Raw genomic sequence first — 20,738 nt, forward strand, 5'->3', positions numbered from 1 at the left:
ACCATCTCTGCAGTTCCCATTGGCCAGGAACCAGGCAATGGGAGCTGTGGAGGCAGTGCTTGCAGGCACGGACAGTGCATGGAGACATGCTGTCCCCACTCCCCCCAGGGACACACAAACTTGCCAGCAGCTGTCAGCTTCCAGGAGTAGCTTAGGTTTATAGAAGGCAGGGAACCTGCCTGAGTCCTGCTGTACCATTGGAGCCTGCACGTCACACACCCTCCTGCACCCCAACCCCCTGGCCCAGATCAGAATCCCCTTTTGGATAGCTCAGTGATTAGAGCACTGGCCTGCTAAACCCAGAGTTGTGAGTTCAATCCTTGAAGGGACCATTTAGGGAACAAGGGTAAAAAAAATAAAATAAAAAAACTATCTGGGGATTTGTCCTGCTTTGAGCAGGGGGTTGCACCAGATGACCTCCTGAGGTCCCTTCTAACCCTGAGATTCTATGATTCTACACCCCTCTCACGGCCCACACCCATCACCCTCTCCAGCACCAAAACTCCCTCCCAGAAATTAATATAACAGCTGTTCTAAGGTAAGAAGTAGGCTATTTTGAATTAATTTAATTCTATATGTTTTAAGACAACTATAACCACAGACCAGCTTTATATTAATTAAAAGGCAAGGTTAGTATAACGTTAATAGCCCCAATGCCATAATTGTGATAATTTTGTCTTAAATTAGGGGAAAAAAAACTTCTACATGGGGGTCCTGCAAAATCTAATAGCCCTGGGCCCACAGGAGAGTTAATCCTGCTCTGGGTTCTTGCTCCATGTAGCACCCTGGCCCTGCCTTGCGCGCTGCGCCTGTGCCCTGGCTGGCCTTGCCTTGCGCGCTCCCTTTCCCTGCCCCGCGGGCACTGAGCCCTAGCCCTGCTCTGCGCGCTCCTCTCGCCGCTCTGCGCCCTTGCACTTCCTTGCGCGCCTTCTCCCTGCCCCGCGAGCACTGCGCTCTAGCCCCACTCCTTGGTCCCGCCCTGCCCCTGCCTGGCTTGCGCGCTCCCCTCCCGACGCTGCGCCCTGGCCCCACTCCGCCGGGCCGGGCCGGGCCGCTCTGCGCCGCGCGCGGAGGCTGTTTGCTGGGCCGGCTGGAGGGAGACGTCAGCCGCAGCCTCTCTCTGGGCCTCTCCGTGCTGCATTATCCCCGCCTCCTTCCCTGCGAGGGGAGCGTGTGCGAGCCGGGAGCCTCCTCACCGCGCAGCCGCCGCCTGACGCCCCCACCCCGCCTAGAGGCGCCGCCGCTCCCCTCCCGCCAGCCCGCCGGTTACCCGCGGCTCGGGGGTTATTAAACCCGCCGGGCGCCTCGCAGCTGCCCCCCCCCTCCCGGTGCCGCCGTGAACATGGCGAAAGTGGAGCAGGTCCTGAGCCTCGAACCGCAGCACGAGCTGAAATTCAAAGGTGAGGGGTGGCCGCGGGCCCGGCGCTCGCTGGCCGCTGCCAGGCGCTGGGCTCCGGCAGCCATTTTCCGGGGGCTGGCGCTCGGCTCCCGCGGCTCAAGTGTCCTTTGCAGGCCCTGCCCCGCAGCCCCACCGCTCTGCGGCCCTCCCGCCGCTCCCTGGGGGGGCAGGCGGCCGGGGGGCGCTGGGTGCTTCCGTCCGCCCCTAGGTCTGGACCCCCAGTGCTCTGCTCCGGCCTCGCCCCAGTCCCTGGGCACCAGACATGCCGGGAGCCCTGAAACTGCGAGACCACAAAGGGGGGGCAGGGGTGTGAAATGCTCCTTATTTTTCTGTGGGGTGTTTCCTGGGAAGGAGGGGGTGTCTTGTAATTTGTGTGTGTGTGTAACAGACACAATCGCGTAGCCTCAAGCTTCAGATTTCTCATCTTCCGCCTCCCACACCAGAGAAGCACTACATTGAAATAATCTGACCTTGCATGTCGCCTCGGTGTTATCATTAGTACAGGATGGGAAACACCCCTTCTTATCTCCTTCTGTGTGTGATTGCTCTCTGCCTTGAGTTTGTCTCGTAGTGGGTGTAATTCAGTATGACTATATATGTATGTTTGTGTTTATAATATATATAGTCTTTTATGTGAGCTGTATCCTGACATACTCCTACGGATTACATAATCTGATCGTGGTTTTAATCACTAGCTCTCTGACTGTTGTGATTTTTAGAGGTGTAGTCAAAGAATAAGAATATTTTCAGCTGAGATAGAAGCCACCACCTGGCGTAAGTAGATGGTTTTGTGGCTCCTATTTCCTGGAGCAGTTTTACAGCTATCTGAACGCTGTCAGAATTGCATGTAGCTGGTGGATACAGGGCCCTGGAACATGTGGAATGGATTTCAGTTTGTGTATGAAAGAAAATCTGGGATTTCTGGCCTTGAATCTGGCAATAGTTTTTTGTTTTTCTTTTCATTATTTTATAAGCTTCTAAGACAAACACATTCCTAATAATGTTTGGGATTTCATTTGAAAGAAGAACCCTCTTGTGAAGAGATTAACTTTATTTGCTCTTAAATTATGTTACAACCGTCCAGTCCATCAAGTTGTAACAGTCTACTTAGATTACATATCAACATTAATAAAATTTGCTTCTAGTAGAAATAAAAATATCTCCCCTTACGAAAGTATAATGCTAATATTTAGCAAATATTCGTCTAAACTTCAGTGTTATAGTAGTGATCATTTTATGTTAAAATATTAATTGCATCTTGATTGAAAGCTGCAGTTTAACTTTAAACATGGCTAAAATAACATCCCTATATATTTGTGTTATCTTGGTCATTAATAAATATCTCAAATATGTTAAACAGTTATTTAAAAGAACAAAAATATAGCAATAAATATGGTATGGAGTGAATGGTTTTTATTTTGTTGCAAATTAAGGTAGTTACATGTTGCCAAGGCAACAGTAATGAGTTAAACAAAATTTAGAAGCAAACTATTGCAGTATAATATAGTAATATAAAAATAAAAATTCATGTTTTAGCCAGTAATTTCCGTTCCAAAATTATTTCCATCAGACTTAAAAATCAGAATCTGAATGTGTGATGGACAAAAGTACTGACCTTTTAATTAGCATTGAGTTGTGAATGAAACATAATCATTATTTGTTGGGTGGCAGGGTTGTACTTTGTTTCTCTTTCACAAAACACAATCCATTTTAACAACTGCCAAGATCTGCTGGGATAGAGAGATGAACCAGTTGTTAATCAAATAACGCACAGCCTCAAGATCAGGGCTAAACTGTCAGCATCAGTGAAATTGTCGACTGCTCACTAGAATTTTTTTTTTTTTTTTAACAGCCATATGACAGGAAAAGTAATTTGTAAAGGACAGTGATTTCTGCACTTTGACATACCGTAGCATTTTGACAGGGGAAACAAACCATGCAAATGTCAAGTGACAATTTTCAGATATTAAATGACTTGATTTAAACTTGTGCTTAAACATCTACACTAGAACAAGATTTATTATAATGTATCTTTGGTGTGCAAAGATTCAATTATTAGTAATTTTTAGCCAGTTTCCCTGGGGAAAATACCACAGACTTGTTCAGAAAAGTCATATTTGAAGTAATCAGGAAGTTTATTCTGTTCTGGTTAGTGCTGATGTGACTTTTTTTATACCTATAAATGTGTCAGACATTATGTTTTTCAGGTACCCTTATTTTAGAAGGGATATTTTGCATCATATTAGTAGATAAGAATTGCTGAGAGATTTCAATAGCAGAAGACACTCCATTCCTTTCTATCATTGTGTGCTGCCATGGTGCTCTTCCCTGGAAGATCTCGGAGAACGTTGTAGACACTAGTGATGTCAGTGAAGGATTGGGATCTAAGTTCCATAATGCATGTGTTGGATGCGGAGGTATAAAGATCCCAGCACTGAAATGAGGAGTGTGGTGGCACCTTAAAGACTAACAGATTTATTTGGGCATAAGCTTTCATGGGTAAAAAACCTCACTTCAGCTGCATGGAGCCAGTTCAGAGTTGAAAACAGTAGTGAAGTCTCCAGCTCTAAAATTATTATACTGTTCTGTTACTTAGATGATTACCACCTTGAAGAATATATCCAGAGGTGGGGAGCATGCTGAGCTGTAGTATAATGTTGAGAGAAAGTCTTCCTTGGCATAGACAAAAGAGGGGTTGCTGCCAGCTCCTCATTTTCAGGTTGCCTAACACCGTCCATTATAAGAGATTTTTTTTGTATGCCATTTTTGAAAATCTCTTACACCTCCATTGTTTGCAGCAGACCTTTGAAATTCTGCTATGGTATTAGATCTCTTATTTGTCCCAGGACATGCTGTTCAGGTGTTACTAAAATCTAATCTGTTTGAAAAAATCACCATTCTTTTTCCCTCGCTTGCCATGGCAGGCTGTCAAAATAAGTGAATGTCAACTTTCTAATGCCAAGCACCCTCCACTACCAAGCTGGAACCACATACTAAGCTGGAAACTTATCTAGAGAGGGAGAAGATGGAGAGTGAGAGCAAGACCAGGTTCTCCACTCCCAACCCAGCACATGGCTACAGCAAACTATTCCTTCCACATCCCCCAGCATCACTTGGAGTAGGAGCCTGAACCCCATGTGAAGAAAGAGCCAGTCAGGCTGCCATACCCACAACCCCTTGTTAACTGCCTTCTGCTGTTGCCGGCCAATGTAGTTAGTCCTATAGCTCAAGTGGTAGAAGTTCTTGCTGAAGGTTCAGAGTTCAAACCCTAATGATGTATGATGGAGAGAATTGTTACAATTGTATTGTGTGGGTGAGTGTCTATATAGTTCCTTGTAAAAACTAGGAAATTAAATGTGTAAACTGTTTAAAAGAACATTATTTAGGTTGCATACTCAAGCACTTGAAACATTTTGATGGTTTTTAATTACGCAGTCATACTGTTTTCTCCACAGGACTCCTGCCTCATTGAGTGTACAGTATGGATCCCCAAGGGGACAAAATTAAAATTGTTTAGATACCTTATTGAAAACTAGTCTTAGAGACATGATTGGTCTGTTAATGCCAGCAAATACAATTTCATTAGGAAGTAACCATTTTAGGACTTAGCTTATTTTAAATATAATTGTAATGCTGTTGCTTCGTGTTCAGGTTGGGGGGATGTAAGGAAGCGTTCTTTAATAAAATACAGTAGAGTCTGAGAAGTTGCTAAGATAAAATGGCCTGGATTGAGCAGATTGAGCAGATGAGATGTCTTGCATCAGCTTTCTTAGAGGTTAGCCACAGGTAGGCCCTGAGTTGTGAATCAGCAGCGTGCTGTGGTGCTCCCCAGTTGGCAAATAGCAATACTGCCAAATGCTTGAGTTTAGCAACTTGGAAGACAGACTAATAAGAATTACTTCCAACTGGACATGCTGTTTTCTGTTCCCAGTGCGCAAGCACCCGCTTCTGCATATATATTTTATAACTTCATTTTCTGAAAAGAGCAGAAAAATAACCCTGGAATGAGGTGTACCCTTTACTTTTCCTGTTTAATCAAGAATGCTGCTTTGTCATTGGCTTGAGGCTTGGTAGTGTTTTTTGCAAGCTATCATCTGTCATTGGTTCAGATTTACCCTAAATCTCTTAAACCTGAAAGTGGATGTCTGATGCTTATTGTAGTTTGTGCTCTAGGTTTCTCAGTCCAGTTGCTTGTAGTCATCTTTGTCTACTTCACGCAGCTCATCAGCATAATTGACTCCATCACTGTCAGTCTCAGCAGAGAGGCTAAGGACTGAATAGGTCATGGAGATGAAACTATCCTGTCTCCTCTACATGTGGTTTCTATACTCCAAGTTCTAAGCGTGCTATTGTTAAGGGTTCTTAGGTAAGAACAATGCACATTTCCAAAATGTTGTATCTATTTCGTGGCTAAATGGGGATTTCCTGTGTTGTCACTGGAATGGGCACTGATCTGTGTACACAGAAATCATTTTAAAAATCTTCTTAAAATTGCCCTTTGAGATATGAATAAAGAACAAAACTGAAAACGCATATAGTGCTTTCTTTAAACTCTTAGAAACCATGAGCCTTTCCGGATTCATGAATAATGGCAGTCTGTACTAGGATTTCTCTACTCTCATCTATTTGAAGACTACTGTCTGAATAGCTATCCACTATTTTGTTGGAAAACTTATCAGTTCACATTTCACTTTAATTATGTAACTGTTAATCAAAGTAAATGGTTTTGTACTCTCAGCAAAACATTAATTTCTTCTTGCTCATTTGAGTTTGATTATTATAAAAACCTAATACAGTATCTAAAGAACAGCTAAACTTCCTAAATTTATACAAATCTCAACACACAACCCAAATATGAAACAAAATTAATCATTTTCCTAGCAACACTTAAATATTTATAGTTTGTTACAGTAGCTCTTTTTGCAATGCAAATAAAATCAATAACTAAATGTTTTTTACGGTAGAGCAGACATGCTGTGTAACTCCTTGAATTATACTGATTTTAAGTGCATCATTAGTATTATCTTTATAATTACCCGATCACTTTTAATCAGTTGTAACTTTATGGAAAATTAACATCACTTTTAAAAAAAAAAAAATCCTGAAGATAAAGATTGTAACTTACTTTATATCCCCTAACAGGATTCCTTCAACTTTCCATCTTTTTGGTTATGGATGTGTTAGTAACAACTGCATAGGTGAGAATGAGTGTGTGTCAATATAGAGACTAGTTAGCACAGTTTTACCATTTTGAGTCAGCTGTGTCTTGCTGTGTTTTTTTATGATTCCATGATCTAAGATTGGATTTTGAGTTGTTTTTCGAAGCAGTCTAAGAGATGTAGCCACATCTTCTATTAATTTTCATTGAAGATATATCTAAATCCCCTAGACTATTTGGAAAATCTTAACCAAGGTCTGTCTGCATTGCATACATGAAAACTAAGCCTTTATGGCTTGTGTTAGGGACCGTAGAATCATGCTGTACTGTATGATTCCTTAGGAATGGCTGCTGAAATACTTCCCTTATGGGAAGGGGAAACAGTTAGTGGTATATGGCACCTTTATACTAACTGTACTGCATCTGCTCTAGTAGTTGTACTGGTGTAATTATGTCAGGGTTGGGAAATCACTTTCCTAACCACTGATTACACTGGTTAAACTGTGAATCAGGCAAACTTGCTATACCTAATTTGTCTAAAGAGCACTAGTTTTAAACCGAAGTGCTTGTAAAAGTCTTAAAATGGTTTGGTCTAACTTGGTTTATTTGCCTTCTCAGTTACTATGGATTAAATCATGCAGCCTTCCATAGGGCAGAAGTCCCACTAACTTCAATAAAAATTTTGTTTGCATAGGGACTGCAAGATGTAGCCCTATCGCGTCTAAACGCTGGTAAAATGTTAGACTTCATACTCAGAACCATTAGTCAAAGGGGATCATAACTAGAGGCATTCTAAATATTTGTGCACAAAATATCATAGTTCTTTGGATTATGTTGAATTCTTCATAATCTGTTTTTTTTAAATAGTAATTTTAGGCCTTCTAGTTGCAAAGTAGTGGTTTATTTTCCTCTGTAAATCAGTGCATTTCTGTCTCATTTTGCAGCCGTATGAATTAAAGACGTATCAATGGTGGTCATGTGAACTCTTGATTCATATAAATTGATATGTTTTCAGAAGAATATAAAGCCAAATTCTACAGGCAGAATTTTGTTCCAAATTATCGTTTTAATGGTAATAAAACTTAGTGTAAACACTTGCTTTGAATAACTGAAGATGTAATATTGGTCTGCTGAGTTTCTCTTCGTTTTGAGGAGCCTGTAATCTCTTGGAAGACTGCAATGGAAAGTACATCTCTTAACCATTTCAAAAAGATGTAGGCATTTCTTCGTCAAGTCTAATGACCATTTTAAGTGTCAATTTAATTTTGCACAAAACTAGGTAATATTGCATCTCAGTATTTGTGCATGGGAGTTTTTTGGTTTGGGAGCTGGTAGTATTTCCTCTAAATGTAGTTTTCGCCAAGCTGGAGACAATGCAGGAATCAAATGACCCTTGCTAATTATGTCCACATCTTACTGTAACACTCGTTTTCTAATATCTCATTACCATATCAGTATTATTAGCTCACTGCAGGAAGAAAACACAAGTATTGAAAGAACCTGCCCAGTTAGTACAATAACTAACTTTTTTTTTTGTCAGTGCAGTTGGTTGTTTTTGAAAGCTTAATTGGATTAGGTTTTAAGCAGTTTTGTTGTGTCATAACTGTTGGCCAGGACTAATTTCATCTGTTGTTTATAGAGAAACAGGATGCTTCATAGAGAAACTCCCCAAACCCCTACTGTAAGCCAGATTCTTTTGTCTCTAATTAAGCACAACTCCCATTGACATAAACGGACATTTTTGCTAGATTAAGGACCTCTGTATTAGGCCTTTCTTTTTTTTTAGTGAAGAATGAACTCCAGCACGGTAGACAATTCTCATTGCTAGTACCACTTCTTTGAGACCTTTCTTTCCTTCATATCTCTCCACTGAGTGCCAGTGACAGAAGAGAGCCTGTGCTTCTGCATATGTGCAACAGTACATAAGCACAATTATCCAATTTAAGGGCAAGGCTTAAAATAAGTCTCTACAGCCTTGTGTTTTTCCCTCAACATTTGTTCAATATACAAATCTATTATAGGCCACTGCTTTACATGCCAAGGTGGAAATTTCTTGTGTGCATAAGGGACACAGGATTTTTTTTTTTTAATGTGACTGGACTAATTGTTGAGTTTGAAAACTTGGCCTGTTAGGCAGCCTTTTATAGAAAGGGGTTTATGTAATAAATCTGCAGCAGCTGTCTTGTGTTTACTGCCACTCAAAATGTTCTCCCGGTGTGACAGAGCATGACTACTTCCATATTTAATTAAAAATGGGTTTAAGACTGGATAGGAAAGAAGTGACTGAGGTTTTATGCTAACAAAAAATCATGCTCCACCATACAAAGCTGAGTAAGTTTCTCCTGTCATCGAACGTCAAAATATTGCTTTCTCCAAACACCTTTTCTAATATTTCAAAAACTGGCTCTGCTGCTTCCTGCAGTACTTTATCTCATATTATAGTAACTACTCTATGAAATGCTAAATGCCATAGTTCTTCTTTGAGCTGTAAACAAAGTCCCTCTTACATGGTGCTATGGATTAAAAATGCTGTGTTTCTGAACAATTTAATCTTGTTTTCTTGTTCAGTTTCCACAGTAGGGGTTAGAGAATTAGGGAAGGAGAGGTGGGATATGCTTGTATGCCTGGTGATCCAACAGTTATTTCCAATGCAGTTTGTAAGATTCTGAGAGTGTGGGACCTACAATGGAGGGAAATCTTGTCTTCTGCAAATAGTTTTAAGACCTAGCACGAGTCGCTTGAGCTCACTGAAAGCATGATTATCCCAGAGTCATATTAACTGGCTACACAATTCAGGAAAATGAAGGCTTTATAAAATGTCTTTTTGCTGCTTATTTATACCATGTGACTTTATACCGTTTTTCCAAATGTTTGTTCTGCTAAAGTTGAGCATGCCTTATTTTCTCTGTTTTACCTCCCATCTATTCCCAGTTTGGGGCATAAGAAGCAATAATAAAGTAAGAGAGTTTGTATGCAAACAATTGATTAACTTTAATTATTTTGGGAGAAAAGTTTAATTTTATAACCATAGTGAGGCTATAGGTACCTGCACTTACCAATTACAAACTAAACTAGATTCTGATCACTGCAGACGAAATCCTGCACTCCTGACTCATGGAGAAATTCAAATTACATCTATGGGAGTTGCTTTCATGTAAGGACTGCAGAATACTTTCCACCTCACTATCTTGAATTTTATGCTATGATTGCTCTGAAAAATAATTTTAGGGTTTTCTCTGCCTTTATTAGGCTCTCTGGTTACTCCTGCATGCTGTTCTTTATTTTTGTTTTTTTCCATCACATCCTGAAAACATCACTAATAATACAGCTCTCTAAGAGTTCAACAACAGAGCCATAGCTTCCACTGCTTGCAGAGCACAGGATTGATCTCCATTTTTAGGTCCTGAATATATTAAGAGCAGAAGTTATTTTATAATCTGCTCAATGTGCAGCCAGTCTGTGTGTATCCTGAAACCTTTAATTTTCCATCCACTGTTATTTTTATTCAGGTACTTAAAATTATACATAAATTGCATCTTTGAATCTCTTCCAATTCAGTAACGACCTTGTAGATATAAATTACATGTATAATGTATATGAACACATACAATTTGACTTGTATATAGAAAGTGAATACATTAGAACTAGATAATGAGAAGAAAATTATTCTCCATTTATTATAAAGCTGTCATGTTAATGATGATGTTGCTGTTTGTTACAGTGGCCACACATTTGATAGGGTCTTTATGGTATAAATAGATAAGGGTTATAGCGGAATGATAATGCACATTTCTTTAAATTACCATGTTGCTGTAACCTTTGTCCATTTTCTGTTCATAGTAACTGCTACTCTTCCTCCCTCCTCCAATATTTAATACATTCAGTGTTCTGAAATAGAGATTTCTGGGTAGATGGAGCTTGCATGGCCAGAAAAAAATTACTTCAGAAGAAATGTAAGAAGAAAGTATGCCCACCAAACCATGAAATTTACTCTTGGAGGAATTCTGTGCATCTGTGGGCACACAGAATTCATCTGTCCCGCATAATTTTGTATCTTCCCACATAAAATACATTTTGCCCAAGAAGTGCTGCAGTTTTGCCTTTTGCCCACCAGAGGCCATTATGGTACCAAAAGGCAGAACTGCAGTACTTCTGTTTCAGAATGTCTTTTTGGGTGGGGGGGAGAATTCTATGCCTGGTGCAGCAGAATTCCCTGAGGAGTAGACGTTCATCACAGTACCCTGCCCACGAAGCCAGGTTAGGACAGAGTGGGGCACATAGGACTCCTGGGGGGGGGGGGGTCACAGACTGGAGTTTAGAATGGCTAGTGGGGGGGATGGAACACTGGAGCATGGACTCAGGAACTAGTGGGGTGACAAGGGATATGGGAGGAGGGCTGCAGAGACCCATGAGGGTGGGAGGGTGCAGGGACAGGGGCAGATGTGTCTGACTGAATAGGGGAGACTTGAGGTCAGCCAGGGTCTGTATGAGGGAGGCTTCTCAACTCCCTAACAATTCCACCCCTTGCCCCCCCTCCCAAAAAAAACCCTTCACACCCAGCACCCTCCAGGATCACTCCTAGGCTCCCTCCCTCTCCATCAGCTCCTCCGTTACCCCTGACTCCCCCATGCCTTTGCACTGCTTCTGACAGGTGCAGGAAATATAGTTCTGTATTGTAATTTAAATGAATGATTCAAAGTTCTGTATTATGCATAGTAAGGAATCTATTTGTATAAAAAAAAAATACCAGATTGGTTTGGTTTTTTTCAGTGATCTATATTGTTACAGACATACTTGCTGACAGATATTTTGAAATAAATTACCGAAATAAATTACTGGTATGATTATATTGTGGAGTTTTGACAAAATATGCAGAATTTTCAAATATTGTGTGCAGAATTCCCTCAGGAGTAACACTAATACCACTAAGGCTTTTTAGAAAACAACTCCTGAAATATAATTTTTTGGTGCTCTAAGTCTTGTGCTGACTTCAGTGTACAGATAGCAGCATGAGGAGTGCCATTGCAGGCTCCTCCAGCCTTTGTGCTTCTCTTTGCTGTTGGAAGGACTACTTCCATACATAAGGGTGTGCTTAATTCTCTGTAGCCATTCAGTCTCTGATCACTGAGACTTAACAACAAGGTTGTATGGTGTGTTTTGAGATGCGGATATTTGGAATAGGACTGAGAACACAAATTTATTTCAGAGCTACTGAACATGTTTTAGCAACTACTGCATTGGGTCAGTACTGAAAGTCACATGTCCATAGCCCAGGATTGGCACTTCTCTAATAAATCTTAGAAGTTGTGTTGGTGAGGTGGAGAATAGCTGCAAGATGGAGCAGGTAACAAGTTGATATAACCGTAAAGACAGATTAGATAGCAAATGAAAATGCAGAAACAGTTGTCTAAACATAATTTTACAAGCAGATAGTCAGGAAAATAAATATTTGTCGTAGCAAATTCTCTTTTGGACTGAAGCTTCTAGAAACTTTATTTTAAATTGAATGTACTATCAACATTATACCTTATGTGGCTGAACTCCATCCCAACATCACCACTCCACCCAGACTAAACAAATAGGGCTTGATTTTTAAGTCCTAAGCATCTTGAACTCCAGTAAAAGTTGACATCTGAGAAAAACAGGTCCATAAGCACCTTTAATATGATCTTCACTGTCTGTGCCCTATGAACATTGTACGGTATATAAATCTCTTAGAACAGTGGTTCTCAACCAGGGGTCCAGGGCCCACTGGGGGGCTGTGAGCCGATTTCAGGGGATCTGCCATACTGGGCTGGCATTAGACTTGCTGGGGCCCAGGGCAGAAAGCCTAAGCCCCATGGCCTGGGGCTGAAGCCCCGGGCTCCAAGCCTCACTGCCTGGGGCTAAAGCCGAACCCTGAACAAATTAGCTTCGCGGGGCCCCTGGCAGTTGCCCTGCTTATTACCTCCTATGCTGGTCCTGGCTTTTATATGCGGAAAAAACATTGTTGTGACACAGATGGGCCATGGAGTTTTTGTAGCCTGTGGTGGTGGGGGCTCAGAAAGAGAGAGGTTGAGAACCTCTGTCTTAGAAGATTCATCCTACTTCATTTTGCTGTAAAGGGTTTTTTTAATATTTTTGGATGAAAAATATGTTTTCTGTAAATACCATTTTCTTTTCAAGTACAGGTAGGGTATTGGGAAGTTGTGTGGAAGGTTTTTTCTGTTCAAGATTATTTTATTCTGGTGAGTTTTTTTTTTTTTTTCCTTTTTCAATTGGAAAAATAGAAAAGTTCTATTTTGCTCCCATTATTGTTCTGACACACACATCCCCTTTCTTCTACTATAAAGCATAACTTAGTAAATGTTTATTCCATGCATCAAAAATATGATGTAATTCATTTGGAACCCAATTCTAAAAGAATGCTTACCTTTAAAAACCATGTCTAGAAGCAAAATCCGGCAAAATGTGCTGTCAATCCTTTTGTTTACTTCATCATTCATAGACAAAGCATGTTTTTAAGTTTAAGACACAAGAAAAAATATTTGCTCAAATTATTTTCTGTTTGTTGTTTAAAATTTCTAAAACTACTTAATACAACATGTTTGAATGTAATAAACTCTAAAGAAGTCAGATTGGAACAAGTAAGTGAAAATCTCATGAAAAATATTTCAGTGTTGAAGGACATGCTCATCTGTCTCTGCTGGCAAGCTTGAGTGTGACCTCACTCTTTACAGTTTTTACAACTGTGAAGTCAAACAGTTAATGATACTAAGGATATAGAAGATGATAAAGGAGCTTGCCTATTCATATACTGAAAATATTCTTTCAATATCTTAGTCATGTTTCTTTCCTTCCCCTGCCCCCATTGTGCGTGAGGCATATTCTTGGCAAAAATAGATTGTGCCAAAACAGGCAGGAGAAGGAAGGACAATGATTAATCCATCCAAACTGAATAATTTATAAACTATGAACAGCGTTACAAGTTTGGCATCTGGATCTCATAATTATGTTGGGTTTTTATACATTTCTCTTTCCTGTTGACTCTTCTTTTAATTTAAAAATTATGCAATTTTTAAACATTTTTATTCCCTGTCTTATTCCCTCGTCAGTATTTTGACATGATTAGTGCCTGTCAGTGTAACACTTTGCTTTTCCAATAGCTCTTTCCTCAAGATTACTTCAGCTGGGGATGGGAATGGGGAAGGGAAGAGAACAGGTTTTCACCAGACTGAGTTTTTCAAAGAGCTCCCATTTAAAATCTGGGTACTTGTTCATATGCCACTGATGGTGCACATGTGCCCTGTGCGCTCAAGTTAGAATTTATTTGGCCAGCGGTATGTGTTAGGATTTATGGGTATGTTTTTACTACAGAGTTAGCTCAGGAGAGGCTACCACTGGAGTAGTATCCCCACTACAAACCCCTATCTGTGCCAGGCAATTCATAGGAGCAATTTTAGATTCAACCAGCAAGGGCTTACCTGCTTCAAGAAAGATTCAGCAATATAGGATTAGTCAATCAACTGCATCAACAGCATCAAATCTCCATGAGAACTTGCCCTGGGCTTCTAGGCCGTATAGCTTTCTGCTCTGATGTAATTCAGCATACCAGACTTCATTTTCACTGCCTGCAAGAGTGATTGAAGTCATATATCAGCCCATCAGACATCACCTAGAGAAGAAAGTGCAGGTCCCACAGAAAGTCCTATAATTTTAGATTGGTAGAAGGCTCCTGAAAAAGTTTGTGAGGGAGTCCCCTTCTCTCCACCATTACATCCTAACAATAACAAATGCCTCCAATCCAAGGTGCTGGGGTTTCATCTGAACCACTTACAGACACAAGGTTATGTACAAGCCCAAGTGTACATAAACACTCTGGAATTGAGAGTAATTAGTCATGCTTGCATAGCATTGCTTCAGGCTCTCAGAGGATAATCTGTTCAGATCTTGATGACACCACAGCAATGTTTTACATAACCACACTGGGAGGAACAAGATCCACCCCTCTTTGCCAGGAAGCTGTGCATCTGTGAAACTGGTGTAAATCTAAGTAGTCTTCACTTAACAGGACTACAGAACGTTCGGGCTGATCACCTCAGGCAGTTTACGAGCAGTCATGAATGGGCAGTAAAGAATGCCGTCAAGGATTATCCAAGAAATATTTGTCAGGGTCAGTCCTCCATAGATCTGTTGTTCATTGTTGCAAACAGGAAATGTTCCAAATTCTGCTCCAGAGGAGGTCAAGGCCAAGGGCCTCTGTCAGATGCATTCCAGATTCCCTGGTCTCCAAGTCTGATATGTGCTTAGCCTCCAATTTTTTTTAAATCTAAGAATAATTAGAAAACTCAGCAAGACTTGGACAAAATGAAAGTCCTGGCACAAGCCAGGCTAAAGCAGTTTTAGTTCTTGGATCTAATGAATCTATCAGTTTGGCCCCCAATTCAGCTACTTCAACGGAACCTGATGTCACAAAGGGAGGGCCAGAGCCAACTTCCCTACTCCTTACAGGTTGCTGATAGTTGTCAGTGCTAGAGAGAAGCTGCTCACCAGAAATCTAGAATATCCTTGTAAGTGTAGAAAGGACTCTACCAGGACTATCTACTTTGCCAAATGGAAAAGGTTTATCATCTGGGCCATTCAGCAACTACAGCGTTCTTTATAGACTCGGATCCCTAGGCATACTGCTTATCATTAAAGAGATCAGGACGGGTCATAAATTCCTTAGAATCTGCTCACAAGTCATTTCAAGCTAATCCTCCAGTTCAAAGGCACTGTGTTCTCTCATCCAATAGTACTAGGTTCCTAAAGGGCCTTATCAGGGTTTATCCCCTAATAAGATGACCTATAGCCCCATGCCTCTAAGCATATTAATGGGGTTGATCGGACCACCCTTTGAGCCCCTATCATCATGCTGCTTTCTTTTTCACCGGTCCATCAAAACAATGTGGTTGGTAGCAATAATATTTGCCTAAAGGGTGGGAGAGACTCATATCCTTATGTCAAGACTGCCTTACCCTGTCTGTATAGAATACAGTATAACTTTGGATAACAAGTTGCAATTAAATCTCAGAATACCTTCCGACTTCCATCTAAATCAAGTAATTCACCACCTTCTCTTCCCCAAGTCTCACTAGAAAAGCGTAAACTAAGCTACATACTCTGGAAGTGCATAAAACACTGTCATTTGATCTAGGTCGGACTAAGCCGGTGGTGGTGGCGGTGGTATTATTTGTTTGCCTTAACATAGTGCCCAGGCACAGTGGTCATGGACTAGGACCTCATTGTGCTAGGTGCTGTACAAAGAGAACAAAAAAGCCACTGCCCCCAAGAGCTATCTTGTAGACTATTTGTAGTTTACACAGAAGGGATGAAAAGGCAACACATTTCACCTCAGACTTTCTTTGTGGATTACTGACTACATTAGACTGTGCTGTGAATATTAGCTAATTGGAAGCCTGTTCCACCAGGGCTCAGGCAGCCTCAGTAGCTTCTTTGAGAAGTGTGCCGTAGTAGAAATACATAGGTACCTGCTTCAGTACACGCATTTGCCTGTCATCACTTCTCCAGTGTAGAAGCTCCACAGTCTGGTGCTCATTCTGCTTTTCTGTGTTTTGCATGACTGCACTCCACATGGAGTAAGTTAATGGCTGGCTTTCGGCCTGCTGGGCCAGATCTTTGTGAAGTATCTATTTCCAGTGGTAGTATATACTTTTCAAAGGTAGTGAAAGAACTGCCTAGCCATAGCAGGAATTGGGAGGAGAAAGCAAGGTAGCAAAGATGTGAAGAGAATAAACCAGAGGTGAATAGGTCAGAAGTGGGTGATGCAGGCATACAGATCTGCCTAATTTTTAAAAAATTAATCTTCAAATTCAGAATAAGAGGGCTGCTTTCAACCAAGTACTTCTGAAATATGTATATAAAGAACAGATACTCTCAGCATCTCATTCCTCAACTACTTAGATTTAAAAAGTTGCTGATGCTTGCTTAATTACAAATTAAGCCACATGATAATTAAAATGTGGAATGTAGTGCTTTTAAAACATTCATCTTCACAAGATTCCCTGTGATTAGGTAAGTATTGTACTAACTTTTACAGGCAGAGAAATTTTAAGGGCACGAACCTGCTCCTGTTTAAATTGGTGTCAGCTCCCATTGATTTTAATCACAAGGCCAAGTCTTTAAGTGAACTATCTAAGGGCAAGTTAACACTACAGCGGGGATCGAGGCTTTGAGGTCGATCCATCAGCGCTCGATTTAGCAGGTCTAGTAAAGACCTGTCAGATCGACTATAGATCACTCTCTGGTCGACCTCTGTACTCTAACCCGATGAGAAGAGTAAGGTAAGCAAATAGGAGATTTTTCTCCTGTTGACCCGCCCTGGTGTAGACCCTGCGATAACTCGACCTAAGATATGTCGACTCAAGCTACGTTATTCACATAGCTGGAGTTGCATAGCATAGGTCAGCTTACTGCGGTAGTGTAGACATAGCCTAAGGATAGACAGCAAGACAGTGGTAGAGCTTTGATTGGAACTCAGGACTTCCTGACTCCCAGCCATGTTCTTGTTGTTCTAGACCATGCTGTCTCACTTGACATTTCAGCTTATTTCATTTTAAAGCTTATTCTTAAAGGACATAATAAACTTGAAAGCTAATCAAATCTTAAAAGAAAAAAATAAAGTAACAAGTGCTATACCTGTCACTGAGCCCTCCTGCCAATCTTTGTGGTTTTACAATCAACCATTTTTTATATATATATATATATATATATATATATATATAAAATAAAAAAAAAAATGGTTGATTGTAAAACCACAAAGATTGGTATATTATATAAATATAATCTCTTATTTCTGTGAGAAGATGCACACAAACTAAAAGAGGGAAAGTAGTATGCAAGGGAAAGAGAGTAACGGACTCCAAGATCTGTGAAATGCATAGTAAACAAACTGAGAAAATAGGCTTTATCTAGTCTTCTTCCAGTTAAATTAATCATAGGTGTTACTATTTATAACAGGTTTTAAAATATTCAGATAGAAGTGTGATTGTGTTTTTGTTTTGGGTTTTTCCCTTTAAGCTGAGGCTGTCCCTATAAAACTCTTATGGGAGGATAAGTCAAGCTGCCGCCCATGCTGCTGTGGTCACACTTCTGTTTATAAAAAGAACAGGAGTACTTGTGGCACCTTAGAGACTAACAAATTTATTTCAGCATGAGCTTTCGTGAGCTACAGCTCACTTCTTCAGATGCATAGAATGGAACACACAGACAGGAGATATTTATACATACAGAGAACATGAAAAGGTGGAAGTATTCATACTAACAGGAAGAGTCTAATCAATTGAGATGAGCTATCATCAGCAGGAGAAAAAAAACTTTTGAAGTGATAATTAAGATGACCCATAGAAGGTGTGAGGAGAACTTAACATAGGGAAATAGATTGTTAGTGTAATGACCCAACCATTCCCAGTCTCTGTTTAAGCCTGAGTTATTTGTATCTAATTTGCATATTAATTCAAGTTCAGCAGTCTCTCTTTGAAGTCTGTTTGCAGTTTTTTTGTTGCCAAATTGCCACCTTCAAGTCTGTCACTGAGTGGTTAGAGAGGTTGAAGTGCTCTCCCACTGGTTTTTGAATGTTATGTTTCCTGATGTCAGATTTGTGTCCATTTTATTCTTTTGCATAGAGACTGTCCGGTTTGGCCAATGTACATGGCAGAGGGGCATTGCTGGCACCTGATGGCATATATCACGTTGTTAGATGTGCAGGTGAACGAGCCCCTGATGACGTGGCTGATGTGATTAGGTCCTATGATGGTGTCACTTGAATAGATATGTGGACAGAGCTGGCATCGGGCTTTGTTGCAAGGATAGGTTCCTGGGTTAGTGTTTGTTGTATGGCGTGCGGTTGCTGTTGAGTATTTGCTTCAGGTTGGGAGGCTGTCTATAAGCAAGGACTGGCCTGTCTCCCAAGATCTGTGAGAGTGAGGGATCACCTTTAAGGATAGATTGTAGATCTTTGATGTTGCGCTGGAGAGGTTTTAGTTGGGGGCTGTAGGTGATGGCTAGTGGCGTTCTGTTGTTTTCTTTGTTGGGCCTGTCCTGTAGTAGGTGGCTTCTGGATACTCTTCTGACTCTGTCAATCTGTTTTTTCACTTCAGCAGGTGGGTATTGTAGTTTTAAGAATGCTTGATAGAGATCTTGTAGGTGTTTATCTCTGCCTCTGTCTGAGGGATTGAGACTGGGAATGGTTGGGTCATTACACTATTTGAATCTATTTCCCTAGTTCTCCTCACACCTTCTATGGGTCATCTTAATTATCACTTCAAAAGTTTTTTTTTCTCCTGCTGATGATAGCTCATCTCAATTGATTAGACTCTTCCTGTTGGTATGCATACTTCCACCTTTTCATGTTCTCTGTATGTATAAATATCTCCTTCAGATGCATAGAATGGAACACACAGAAGTGAGCTGTAGCTTATGAAAGCTCATGCTGAAATACATTTGTTAGTCCCTAAGGTGCCACAAGTACTCCTGTTCTTTTTGCGGATACAGACTAACAGGGCTGCTACTCTGAAACCTGACTTCTGTTTATAGCTCAAGTAGAACTAGCTCCTGTATTGCCTGAGTTGGAAATCTCACCTCCCAGTTGCAGTGTAGACATACAAGTGAGAAGTTTCACTGACTGCAAGTACATGAGTAGTCAGTCCCATTTTTGCAGTTAGACATGTGCTTAAGTACCTTGCTGAATCAGGGCTAGAGAACAGAAGTGATTAAAGATGTTAGTATGGGGTATGTGTACATAGAACCGGCGCTAGGGGTTTGAGCACCCTAGGCGGACGGCAATTTCGCCGTCCTGCAGCTCCAGTGGAGCTGCCGCAGTGGTGCCTGCGGAGGGTCTGGTGCCGGTGGAGCTGCCGCAGTGGTGCCTGCGGGCAGTCCACCGGAGCTGCCCAAGGAGCCGATCGTCCGCAGGCACGACTGCGGCAGCTCCACCGGAGCCGCGGACCAGCAGACCCTCCGCAGGCACCACTGCGGCAGCGCCACCAGAGCTGTCTGCCGCCCCCTCTGGCAAAATGCCGCCCACCAATTATTCTGGCGCCCTAGACGATTGCCTAGGCTGCCTAAATGGTAGCGCCGGCCCTGTGTGTACACTATTAGCTGGGGGTGTGATTCCCAGCTTGAGGAGATACCCTTTATCAAGCTAATGAACTAAAAATAATGCCGCTGTAGCAACACGAGTACTAGAAGGAGTTAACTGCCTTGAGACAGTAGATACATCCTTGGAGCAGCTAGCCCCTCCCACCACTTGTGCTTCCGCAGCTATACTATTTTTAGCACACTGGTTTGATGGCTATCCCGTCCCCAGCTCAAAGTGTAGGCATACCCTATATGTGAGGATTGTTTGCTTTTTTCCCCCAGTGTAAGGGGCTTTGACTAGGATACAATAATTTCATAAAGGGCACACAAATAGAAGCCATCTGAGTGAAATGACAATGTGGTAATGTATTTGCCATGATAATTGGCGATGGAATAGCACGTGTACTGCACTATTCGGCAAACTGATATTAGCCCATAGCTCGCTATCATGAATTTGTGTGCTGCATTTGTAGGATAGCAAGTCTTTATTAAATGTTAAATAGTTGACATAATAGTCTCTTGACTTAATTCTCAACCACTTTTTCTTACTGAAATAATCATCTTATGAATTGCAAAATGCTACAGTGTAGAATGATACTTTTAGATAAGATTGATATCACACTGGTGTTTCAGTAGGAAACGGAGCGTGGCAAATTGAGATAATGCAGTGATCTTCAAATGTGAAGGGTTGCATGCATAGCTTCTGGGTGGAAAGCCACAGAAACAGTTTTAAAATAACTGGTGGGAAAATATGTTGGAGTACATATGAAAGTCAGATACCTCCTGGTCCTTGGTAATATACGCTTGTGACCTGAGATACAAACTAGGTGGTACTGGGTTTTTTTAAACTTCGCTAGATACTGCATGCACATACCAGTTGCCTGTTTGTATTAATACAAATCAGCTCTTTTCTAACTGGCTGAAGAAATTCAAAGGACCCCAGCAGAACATTCCAAACTTTTCACCACCAAATTCAGCTTGTTACATTCTTCCTTTTAGATAGCTTGCATGACAGCCCCATATCAGATTACGTACAGACAGATTTTCCATTTTTTTCATGGTGTT

General features: G+C 41.1%; 1 protein-coding gene across 2 annotated transcripts in view; it reads left to right on the top strand.

The window, feature by feature from the left end:
• The first annotated feature begins 1,017 nt into the window (after positions 1-1,017).
• VAPB (VAMP associated protein B and C) overlaps positions 1,018-20,738 on the top strand; it is a 53,664-nt gene continuing 33,943 nt past the window's right edge. The window contains exon 1 of one of the 2 annotated variants that reach the window (XM_050917825.1): positions 1,018-1,400. In XM_050917825.1, the coding sequence (XP_050773782.1) occupies positions 1,343-1,400 (58 nt within the window). In that variant the 5' untranslated portion in view covers positions 1,018-1,342. The remainder of the gene's footprint in view (positions 1,401-20,738) is intronic. The other variant, XM_050917824.1, reaches the window with a different exon arrangement.

The sequence above is a fragment of the Gopherus flavomarginatus genome, chromosome 11 (genome assembly GCF_025201925.1).
Source record: "Gopherus flavomarginatus isolate rGopFla2 chromosome 11, rGopFla2.mat.asm, whole genome shotgun sequence".
Taxonomy (NCBI): Eukaryota; Metazoa; Chordata; order Testudines; family Testudinidae; genus Gopherus; species Gopherus flavomarginatus.